The sequence below is a fragment of the Microtus oregoni genome, unplaced genomic scaffold (assembly GCF_018167655.1).
Source record: "Microtus oregoni isolate MIOR12 unplaced genomic scaffold, Mior012 000054F_ref0000373, whole genome shotgun sequence".
NCBI lineage: Eukaryota > Metazoa > Chordata > Mammalia > Rodentia > Cricetidae > Microtus > Microtus oregoni.
Window position 1 is genome coordinate 1,959,656 of NW_024543830.1, and position 11,745 is coordinate 1,971,400.

General features: G+C 45.3%; 1 protein-coding gene across 4 annotated transcripts in view; it reads left to right on the forward strand.

Moving 5' to 3' along the window:
• The window catches only part of LOC121437879 (phosphatidylinositol 4-kinase beta), a 36,713-nt gene extending 24,969 nt beyond the window's left edge, over positions 1-11,744 (forward strand). For 2 of the 4 annotated variants that reach the window (XM_041637996.1, XM_041637997.1), the window contains 7 exons: positions 655-759; positions 933-1,056; positions 3,211-3,476; positions 9,296-9,428; positions 9,742-9,862; positions 10,448-10,510; positions 10,864-11,744. In XM_041637996.1, coding sequence (XP_041493930.1) covers positions 655-759; positions 933-1,056; positions 3,211-3,476; positions 9,296-9,428; positions 9,742-9,862; positions 10,448-10,510; positions 10,864-11,045 — 994 coding nt within the window. In that variant the 3' untranslated portion in view covers positions 11,046-11,744. The remainder of the gene's footprint in view (positions 1-654; positions 760-932; positions 1,057-3,210; positions 3,477-9,295; positions 9,429-9,741; positions 9,863-10,447; positions 10,511-10,863) is intronic. The other 2 variants (XM_041637994.1, XM_041637995.1) reach the window with 1 other exon arrangement.
• The last annotated feature ends 1 nt before the right edge of the window (position 11,745 follows it).

Genomic DNA, 11,745 nt, shown 5'->3' on the forward strand with positions numbered 1-11,745 from the left:
TGGCCAGATCCCATCATCCCTCATTTTCATCTTTTTTTTCCCAGACTCCGCTTGTCTCTCTATCCCTTTCCTGTGTCTACTCACCGGCTGTCAGCCTGTGTCTTTCTCCTTTGTCTCATTATTCTGTCCTTGTCCTGAAGCCTCTATACTTGAGTCAGTGAAGGTGCAATAGTGGCATTGCTTTAGCTACTACAAAAAGAAATGACATTTTAAGAGAGTTCCAAAAAGAAGCGAGTGCCTCAGAGGGCATTTGAGCATCACTCTCGAAGTTGCTCTTGACTAGCATGTGCAGACCCTGGGTTCAGTTCCCAGCACCAGGAGAAAACCCAAAACCAAGAATCAAAGTGAGATCTCAAAATTGTATCCTTCACTTTGAGGGTAGAGAGGATACCTTGTTTAAGGTTCAGATTCTGGAGTCACATCCATTCTGAATCAATATTGGGATAGAGTAATGAGGAAACTCAGATTCTTTGCATGATCATAAGCCACCAGGTTAGCAAAATAATGCTATTGATTATGCTTCTTCTGGGTTTCCTAGTGCCAAGGTTCCCATCTGTGTCCAGAATCTAGGAACAGTGGCAAGAAAACAGGGGCAAAGGCATTGCAGCTCTGAGATAACTCTTCCAAATAAATTGTGTATTTTCTTCCTACTAGACGGCGCCTTTCAGAACAACTGGCTCACACTCCCACAGCCTTTAAACGAGACCCTGAAGACCCTTCTGCAGTTGCCCTCAAAGAGCCCTGGCAGGAGAAAGTGCGGTGAGGAGGGTAGAGGGTGGAAGGTGGTCTTGGTACTCCTCCCAGTGCTCCAAGGCATCTTCAGGTGCTCACGTCATCCTCTCCAGTGCCTTTCCACCTCTAAACACTCCATCAGACTTTACTGCCGGCTGAGTCCTTACCCTGGCATCACCCTGTGACTTCTGTCTTCATAGGAGGATCAGAGAAGGCTCCCCGTATGGTCATCTTCCCAATTGGCGGCTCCTGTCAGTCATTGTCAAGTGTGGAGATGACCTTCGGCAGGAGCTGCTGGCTTTCCAGGTGTTGAAGCAACTGCAGGTGAGGAAAGGAAACAAACACACAGGGAAGGGGCAATGAAAGGAAAGGCTCAGTGCGACTCCAGCACTCTTGAGGACCACACAGGCTTTCTCTGGGAGCTCTGCTCAGTACTTGCTTCTACCCAGGCTGAATGGGAAGATCAAACTGAAACTGGCTTGTCTTTCTCCAGAGCACAGCCACATGATGAACAGCTCTATGGTGACCTCTGCTGTTTTTTTCTAGAACTACATCTGCCCTCGTCTGACCACTGAATGTGCCAAGTTTATCTTTTTTTTGATTGAGAGTGTGATTTCACATAGGGACTTATGTAGTTCAAGCTAGCCTCGAACCCAGTTATAGCCAAAGGCAGCCTTGCACTCTTAATTCTTCTGCCCTCACCTCCCAAGTGCTAGGATTATATGTGTGCACCACCAGGCTTTGGGTTTGTCTTTAAAATCAGAACTTCCCAAATGATCTATCTGGGATGGATGGATTTACTGTGTGCTGAGGTATTTCTGTTTTGTTTTGTCTTTTTTGAAGATCTATTCATTTTTATTTATGTGTATGGATGTTTTCTATACATGTATGTGTATAGTGTCCATAGAGGCCAGAGCAGGTATCAGATCCCCCTGGAATTGGAGTTACAGTTGTGAGAAGCCAAGTGGGTGCTAGGAACGGAACCCAAATCCTGTGTAAGAGTAGGAAGTGCTCTTAACCCCTGAACCATCTCTCTAGCCTTTGCTTTATCTTTTTGAGACAGGGTCTTACTCTGTAGTTCAGGTTTACCTGGAACTCATTAAGTAGTTCAGGCTGGCCTTGAATTCATGACAATCCTCGTGCCTTAGCTTGAGTACTAGGATCACAGGTGTAAACTGCTGTGCCTGGTACACTGTTGAGATCACCGGGTCTCCTGGGTCAGTGACCTGCAAAAGGCTTCACCTGTTCAATCCAATGCTTTATAATACTTGTTTGTAGTTTTTCTTTGGTTTTTGTGTGTTTTTGTTTTTCTTTTTCCAGACAGGGTTTCTCAGTGTAGCCCTGGCTGTCCTGGAACTCACTCTGTAGACCAGGCTGGCCTCAAACTCAGAGATCCACCTGCCTCTGACTCCCGAGTGCTGGGATCAAAGGCATGTGACAACACTGACCGACTTGTTTGCAGGTTTTTTGAGTAGTGGAGGTGGCCTGAACTTTCTCCTGGTTTTTGGTTTTGTTTTTAGAAAGGATCTCACTGTAGCCTCAGCCCAGTGTTACTTGCTTTGTACCCTCTGTACGCTCAGCAAATGTCAGTGTGTCCTTGTGCCGCGCCCTCCTACCTCCTACCTCAGCTTCCCAAGTACTAGGTTATAGTATGTGACACATGGCTTAAGTGCTTGCATTTTGTTTTGCTTTTGAGACAGGATCTTGTGTAGCTCAGGCTGACCTCTGACTCTCACTTATAAACAATGTTGACCTCAAACGCCTGAGCCTCCTGCCTCTGCCTTCCACATGCTTGGAACACAGGCTTATGCCACCAACCACATCCAGTAGTATTTTCATTTTTATAATTTATTTTTATTTTATGTACATTGGTGTTTTGCCTGCATATATGTCTGTGTGAGGGTGTCAGAAGCCCTGGAAATGGAGTTACAGACAGGTGTGAGCTGTCATGTGGGTGCTGGGAATTGAACCCAGGTCCTCTGGGAGAGCAGACAGTGCTCTCAACCACTGAGCCATGTCTCCAGCCCCATATTTTCATTTCCTAGAGATGCTTTCTCTGCCCTTAAATCCCATATTTTATTATTCAAACTTATATTAATAGCTCCTACTCTTATTTAGCAGGCAACAGTGAGATTTCCTGTTCTGTGTTTTCTACCTCTGTGTGTAGTCTCCTCCCTTTGCCAGGCCCTGGACTTCCTTTTCAAACTTCCTGGTTCTGTTATTTGTGGTAGTGTATACTTGTAATTTTAGAATGTGTAAAGTGGAGACAGGGATCATGAATCCAAGACTAGCCTGGGCTACATAAGTCCCTATCTCAAACAAAAAACTTGCTGGTTCTTAGTAGGTCAGTGAGTCTTGCTTATTTAATGCCCTTCAATCCAAGATATTAAGGGAGAGAGGTTGAGGAGAAGAAAACATTATTATTCTCTAGTTTGGAGAAAGATGAACCACTCTTGGTACCTTTGTGTCTCTTCACAGTCGATTTGGGAGCAGGAACGAGTGCCTCTTTGGATCAAGCCATATAAGATTCTTGTGATTTCAGCCGACAGTGGCATGATTGAACCAGTAGTCAACGCTGTGTCCATCCATCAGGTGAAGAAACAGTCACAGCTCTCCTTGCTCGATTACTTCCTACAGGAACATGGCAGTTATACCACTGAGGCATTCCTCAGTGCCCAGCGCAATTTTGTGCAAAGTTGTGCTGGCTACTGCTTGGTCTGCTATCTATTGCAAGTCAAGGACAGGTAAGTGACTTGTGCCCTCATCCTAATCTTTCACAAGGGTCTTCTCTGTCCCTTCACATATAGTCCTCAGTTGATGAAGCAAAACATATTTTTAGGAAAGATTTGTTTGTGTGACATTAAGCCATAAAGGCAAACTGACAAGTGCTGGAGGAAGGGAGAAAAGAAACAAGAGGACGCAAGGGTGAAGATTTGAGTGGGTAGAGCGGAGGGTAAGGGAGAACGAGGATAGAGGGCTGTGGAGACAAGATGAGGAATGTTCATTGGGATCAAGCCTTGGGTAGCAAGGAGTGACATTTGTCTTTCATTATGCGACTAAAGAGTTTGGGGAATTCTGTTCTTGTTTTCTGAGAGAGGGTCTTACTATGTGACCTTAGCTGTCCTGGAACTTGATATGTAAACCAGGCTGGTCTTGAACTCACAGAGATCTTCCTGCCTCTGCTTCCCGAGTGTTGGGATTAAAGGCCTTTGTCACCACAATCAGCAAGAATTTTATTTTGCAGGAGAGGAATGATATGTTCTGATCTGTAGATGCCATATGATGCTGTAGGGTGAAAGTCAGGGTCCTTAGCAAGAAAGCAAAAGATGGGCTGGTAAGATGGCTCAGAGGTTAAGAGCATTGCCTGCTCTTCCAAAGGACCTGAGTTCAATTCCCAGCAACCACATGGTGGCTCACAACCATCTGTAATGGGGTCTGGTGCCCTCTTCTGGCCTGCAGGCATACACACAGACAGAATATGTAAAATAAATAAATAAATAAATAAATAAATAAAGTTTAAAAGAAAAGAAAGCAAAAGATACTAGAACCTGGCACAAAGGTAGTGTCAGTGACTGAAAACAGAAAGGAAATGGATGGGGAATACCATGGAGATAAGCTTGAAATTCCTAGTCAAAGCTTTCCTTTCTTCTCATTCCAACATGATTTCCCAAACTTTTATATATATGGGTGTTTTTCCTGCATGTATATCTGTGTATGCCTAGTGCCAGTGGAGGCCATAAGAGGGCATTGGCTCTTCTGGGACTGGCCTCCATGTATGCTAAAAAGTAACTCCTCATCCTCTGAAGAAGTACATGTACTCTTAATAGTGAGTCCTCTCTCTAGTCCCCAATTTCCACAGTTTTAAGCATCTTTTGTTTTGCCTGAACTGTCACTTCTCTCAATATCACATGATTTTTATGAGGCCTAACTTCACATAGGTGAAGCATTGATGAAACCTATGCTCTGCAGTCTTAAGAATATCTTCAAGTGATTTGAGGTTTGTGGCCTAAATGCTCCTTTTGGTTGTACCTCTCCCTAAGAATACCATGGCTGGGGCCTGGTATGTTGGCTCAGTGGATTAAAGCTATTGCTCAGTCCCTAGAACCAATTCCAGAGTTGTCATCTGCCCTCCACACACACACCCTGGCAGGAGCTTTAGCATATACACACATAGACATATACACACATAGTAACACTAAAAAAATAAATTTTAAAAAGAAATGATAGCCTATGCTTCCAGGGCTCCCAGTGACATGGCACCCAATTGACATTAGTCAGCCGAGAAGCTTCTCAGAAACTAGCACCATCTATTTGGTGACTGTATACCACATATGACCATGGCCTCATTACGTCAGCTGAGAACCTCAAGTGAGTGCTCCCTCATGAGTAAGCTAAGGGTCAGTAGTAGCTTTGGGAGACTATAGTCATTCCACCCTGCGAGCCTACCAAGCAAGTAAAGGGTCGGGGTGAGCTGTAGGATCTGGATTGCAAGTTTTAGACTATCCATGAGCTTTGGGATTTTGAACCCAGGATTTTGAAGCCCAGGGCTCAGCTATAAGATTGATAAGTGAGAACAGGGAAGCTTGCTGTGGGAGGTCTATGTGTTGCTTTTATTGGTTAATGAATAAAGAACTGCTTTGGACCTATAGCAAGGCAGAACTTACCTACCTAAGTTCTGCCTAAGGTTCTCAAGTGAATGCTGGGAAAAAGAAGGGTAGAGTTGGAGAGATGCCATGGATCCGCCGCCAGAGATAGAGAGCAGACGCACACTTTACATCAGCATAAATAGTGTATGAGGCCATGCCCAAGTGGGCAGGTAACTAACTGTAGGATTTCCTACAGCAGAAGCTAGCACTAGTTAGACCTCAGGAATTTCATTTTAGAGACTGATATGTAAAAATAATAAAATAGATAATAAAACCACCAAAAGAAAACTTTTGGAAGATGTGAAAGTCTTTCCCTTTGGTGTAGCAGGGAGCTCATAACCCCATTTTTTTTTTTATTAATGTATGAGTTTTTACTTGCATGTATTTCGGTGCACCACCTGCATAGTATGCCCAACAGAGCCAGATAGCATCAGGTCCCTTGGGAATAGAGTTACAGATGGTTCTTAGCCACTATGTGGATGCTGGGAATTGAACCTGGGTCCTCTGGAAGAGCAGCCAGTGCTTTTTACTGCCGAACCATCTCTCCAGCCCCTGATGAATTATTCCTAATAACCTAAAAAATAGATGTGAGTTGGTGATGTAGTTCAGGTTGAAGAGTGCTTTGCTTAGCATGCACAATGCTCTGGATTTGATCCCCATTAACACTGGGAGGTAGAGGCAGTAAGTGCAACATTATCCTAGCATTTTTAAAATTTCTGGGAAGCATCTCACAAGATAGTGGCTACAAAGAAAAGGAAGTTATTAGTGTTGATAAACTGTAGGTCTAGGCTTCAACTTGTTATAAAATCACACACACTTCCCAGGTGGTGGTGTCGCACACCAGTAATGCCAGCACTTGGGAGGCAGAAGTAAGCGGATCTCTGTGAATTGGAGGCTAGCCTGGTTCACAAAGGGAGTTCCGGGACAGCTAGAGCTGTTACACAGAGAAACCCTGTCTCGAAAACCAAACAGGTAACACATACTCAACATGGTCACATAAAGCAAACCAAAATTGGTCATCCTCACTAACAACTATCCTGCTTTAAGCAAGTCTGAAATAAAGAAGTATGCCATGTTGGCCAAAACTGTTGCCCGACACTTCACATTGGACCTAGTATGCAGAATATGCTAGAGTATGCACTGTCATCAGTCAGGTGGTTTGTCATCAACACAACCCAGGGAGAGCAAACCATTCAGATGTTCACATGGAATTTGCCAGAGCTTACTTTCTACTGCATTTCTATTTCCATGTATGTTTGTGCCCGGTGTCCACGAAGGCCAGAAGAGAGTGACTGATACCCTAAAATTGGAGTTACAGTAAACTGCCATGTGGGTGCTGAGAACCAAACCTTTGTTCTTTGGAAGAGCAGCCAGTGTTCTTTACTATTCATCTCTCCATCTCCCCCAATGCTGCTTTTTAAAAAGGGGGTGGGTGGGGAAGGCCGAGAATGTAGCTCAGTGGGTGGAGTTTATCTAGAATGCACAAAGGCCAGGGTTTAGTCTCCAGTGTCTCTTAGGATCAGGCATACTGGCACACACTTGGAGGAATACCAGAAGGTCAGGGTCATCCTCATATGTTCCAGGCCAGCTTGGGGTACACGAGACTGTCTTAGAATAAAAAATAACATCAAAGGCATATGGACTCGTTTTTCATGTCACATGTTCCATATTCACAGTCTGAACATGGAAAGTATTTCTTGTTCAAAACTAAGGCTACAAAAGGGTAACCAGTTTTTGGTGCCTGTGCACTGTTGTGGGTTTTCTCTGTGTATCAGGGAAAAGTTAGCTCAACAACGGTGGACCAAAACAGTAATTTTTATATATCATTACTTGGACAGATCCAGTGTTAAAATTCACTTCTTCCTTTTATTTCTAGAAAATGTTCACTCTGTTATCTTTGCATTAAAATCTTAGTAGGTTTGGAGGGAAAGTTGACAAAATTGTCACTTGTGGGGGAAAAAGCATGTCCATTGCTCTGGTGCAACCAAGAAACTTACCTCCTTTTATTAAGTGTACTTCAGGGATTTCTAATAGTATGAATTTCCAGTAAGTGGAATTTGTTATGTTCTGAGTTTTAAAAGGTGAAATATGAATACATTTTTAAAATGTATCCCCAAAAATGTCACTGTCAAGACAAACAAGAAAACAGTAAATTAGGACAAATAAAAACAAAACAAAATCCTTCTTTTAAAAGAGAGTCTTAAGGCAACTTTGCAGGTAGAAGCTGTCTCTGGTAGTTAACAGAATAAGAGAAAGTGCCTGTGCTGGCTTCGGGAGGGGGGGGGGTGTCGTTTGTTTGCTCTGGCTCTCTAGATTGTGTGGGTACTGTTACTTTGTTAGTGCTTCTCCACAGCTGGAAGGACTCAGGTGGGTTTCCAGCTGGCTCAGACAAGGTGGCCCTCAGATGGAGCATGAGTGAGAAAGCTGGCTGTGCTGAAAAGGCCAGGTCTCACATGCTTAGCGTGTTAATTGTTCTTCCTGGCCATAATGCAGCACTCGCCAACACCTGGGATTTATCTCCCTTTAACTCTTCTTCCACTACAGCTGGCCTGTAGTCTACCTCTCCTAAGGTTTGTATGTAAGTGATTTGCCCTACACTGTTGTAGATAGACTTTAACTCTTCTCAAACAGACATGATGGCTCATTTGTATAATCTTAGCACTTGAGAGGCTAAGGCAGAAGGACTGCATGACTTTGAGGCTGACTTGGGCCACATTAAGTTCCAGGCTAGCCTAAGCTACAGTGTAACATATCTTTAAAAGAAAGGGGGGAGGGGAAGTTGGGGAGGTAGTTCAGTCCATGAAGTTATTGCTATAAAATCATGAGGACCTGAGTTCAATACCCAGAACCCACATTAAAAAGCCAGATGTGGTGGCACAAGCAGAAACCAAGTGATGCCCTGGGCAAGCTGCTCTAGGAACCCAGTATTCAAGAGGCCGAGGTAGATGGATCTCTGAAAAGTTTGAGGCCAATTTAGTGAGTGCAGACCAGCCAGGCAGGGCTACATAGTAAGACCCTGTCTCTCAAAAAAAAAAAAAAATTGTAGATGGCTTCTTAGGAACAGTGCCTTAAGGTGAACTCTGGCTTCCACACGAGTGCATGAATGTAGACCCACATGAACATGGACACACACAAATACAAAATAATAAATTGTCTTCAGTCTGCTTGCTTCTAATTGTTCTGTACTGATGGGACTTTTGTTCTACAGTCGGATGATTAAAAATTAAAATCCATGCACTCAGGCGGCAGAGGCAGGTGACTCTGAGTTTGAGGCCAATTTGGTCTACATAATAAGTACCACCAGATCAGCTGGAGCTACATAGCGAGACCCTACCTAAAAAAATAAAAGAGGTAAATTGATGAATGAGGGCCTCTCATTTAGACAATTGGATACTCAGAGGCCTTCTTCCCTTACATCCGTGTTTACTACTAAATCTAGCTCAAATTTGGCTACTAGAAGTGCAATTTTTGGGAAATTAGCATGTATTGCAGTCTGGCTTCAAACTCTTTGTATTTGAGAATGACCATTAATTTAGGTCTTCTAGCCTCTACCTCCCAAGTGCTAGAATTATAGGCAAGTGCCATTATTTACATTCCGTTTATGCTGTGTTAGGGCACAAAGCTAGAAACCCAGGGCTTCCTACACGGTAGGCAAACACTCCACTAACCGAGCTACATCCTCAGCCCTGTGACAATCTTAAAACTATTTTTATTAAGCTGATAATTGAAATTTATACCCTAGTCTTTGTAGTTTTCAGACTTCTTTTCATTGCTAGTTTTAGGTCCTGAGAAATTGACCTAGACTTGTAAGCAACAGGAACCAGAAACATGGCCGTCTGATATGGTGAGGCCATTGTGCAGCCTAAGATCCACCGCAGCCAAACTTACTGTTGCCTCTTCCTCCTCCCCTTCCTCAGGCACAATGGGAACATTCTTCTCGACGCAGAAGGTCACATCATCCACATCGACTTTGGCTTCATCCTCTCCAGCTCACCCCGAAACCTGGGCTTCGAGACATCAGCCTTTAAGCTAACCACTGAGTTTGTGGATGTGAGTCAAAAAAGAGAGGTGCCTCCAGGGCTCACTGTGTTCTTCCTGTGAGGATGAGCTGATGGGCTCCCCCAAATCAGGAAGGAACAGAACAGAAATGGCAGTAAGTCAGGATGAGGCAGTATTTCCTGGGAGCTTTTTTGTGAAAATAGTGAAATCTACCATGATTGCCTTAAGGAAGCTGTGGGAGGCCCATGGGAAAGGACCCACCAGGATTCCTCTGTACACACACTCATCCTTAAGGAAGCTGTGGGAAGCCCATGGGAAAGGATCCACCAGGATTCCTCTGTGCACACACTCATCCCACTTCCAGGTAATGGGCGGCCTCAACGGAGACATGTTCAACTACTACAAGATGCTCATGCTGCAGGGGCTGATTGCTGCTCGGAAGCATATGGACAAGGTGGTGCAGATTGTGGAGATCATGCAGCAAGGTGCGGCTGGGGAGCCCAGGGCCTGGACTGCCCTCAGGTTGAGTTGCCTGGAACTTAGAATTTTAGGAAGTTGATCCCACCTCAAGACTCAGGTGGGGGAGGACTTCTCAGGGGGTTCCATTTCCCCTTTAGAACACTCTTCTTCACCCTAGCAGAAGGGTGGGGGAGGGGGATGCAAGAGGAAAGGAACAGCAGAAAGCTCTTAGGTACCCTCATAGAGAAAACACCCATCTTCGGCCTCCTGGTATTTCCAGTCTTCCTCATTCAACTGTATTTCTCTGTCTCCTTCTCTGCTAAATCTGGTGCTTCTACCCACTGTCCTCCCTTCACACTGCCCTGGCCTCAGCCACCACTTCAAGCTACCTTCCTTTTCTTAATAACCTATCCTGCTCTGAACTGAGTTCCTCCTGATTCTCGTCTTTTACAGTTCACTCTGCTGCTTCCCCAGTCCCTCAGTCATTTGCATAGGATCCCTTATCCCAATTCCTCTGGGCCCCCTCTTATCCCCCCCCCATAAAAACCCTTTCAGATATTTACCCCACCTAAGCTGCCAGTCTCCTCCCCATCCTTGCCCATAACCCACAGGTTGCCGCCGTTGCTCAGGAACATCTCTGTCTGGCCCCGTGGTGACGGTGGCCCAGGTCATCTGTGAGTGTCAGACCTAGCATAGGCAGAGGCCTGCAACCAGATAAGTGCACGGCCCATTCCCAGAGATTTTCCCCAGCCTCCCCCTGGGCCCTAAGACTTCTCTCCAATGCTTATTGGGGGATACTGTGGGCTTGCCTTTCCCTGGTCTGCCCACATAGAGGAACTAAGGCCTATGGGATGAGAATGGACTGAGGGCCTCCCAACTGCTTTTCTCTGCACAAGCAGAACTGTTCTATACCACCAGGAATCCCTGTGGCGGGGAGGGAAGGAGTACTTTATTATACTTGTAGCTCTGTTCCCTCTGTCTACTAACTACTAGCCTGCCTTCCTAATTGTCACTGCTTTCCCACCAGGTTCACAGCTTCCTTGCTTCCATGGCTCCAGCACCATTCGCAATCTCAAAGAGAGATTCCACATGAGCATGACTGAGGAGCAGCTCCAGCTGCTGGTGGAGCAGATGGTGGATGGCAGCATGAGGTCCATCACCACCAAACTCTACGACGGCTTCCAGTACCTCACCAATGGCATCATGTGATACCCTTCTCAGGCCCAGAAGTAGTGGGATCGAAGGCACCCTTCCTAGGAGGACCCTTGCCTAAGAAGCCCCAAATCACAAAACCCCACCTACCTAACCAACTACCCAAGGGAAATGGAAGGCAAGAAATACAAAGGATCATGTGGTAACCATGAGAGCTTGCTAAAGGGTAGGAGAGCCAACCACGGGGTCCAGACTTGCTGGGGCTTCCCCACCTCCTGCTGTTGTCAGTATTATCACCTGACAGATTCCAGGACTCACTGCCCTCCAGAGAACAGAGGTGATGAAGATGAAGAGGATGGGGGCCTTCTTCCCCTCTCCGGAGTCTCGGAGGTTCTTTCTACAAACTGTCTTTTATTTTCCCTGGGTCCCATCAAGATGGGAGGAGGAGTGGGTTCTTGGTACCTAGGATGTAATCCTATGTTTGACCATGCTGCTGCCCAACTCTATCCCCTCCCAGGGGCTGACCCCTAGCCCACATTCCCCCTGGCAGGTGGGTTCTAACCATAGGGTCCTGCACTTGCTGAGGTTCCCCATCATGGGATTAAGGAAGGGAATTGTCATAATCCCTCTAATGTACTGAGGGTATTGGCCTAGCCACAGGGAATTTCTTACCCTGATCCTTTCCTCACACCCAGGGAAATAGCTCTCAATTTTTTATTTTTAATTTTTGTTTGAAATAAAGTCCTTAGTTAGCCAT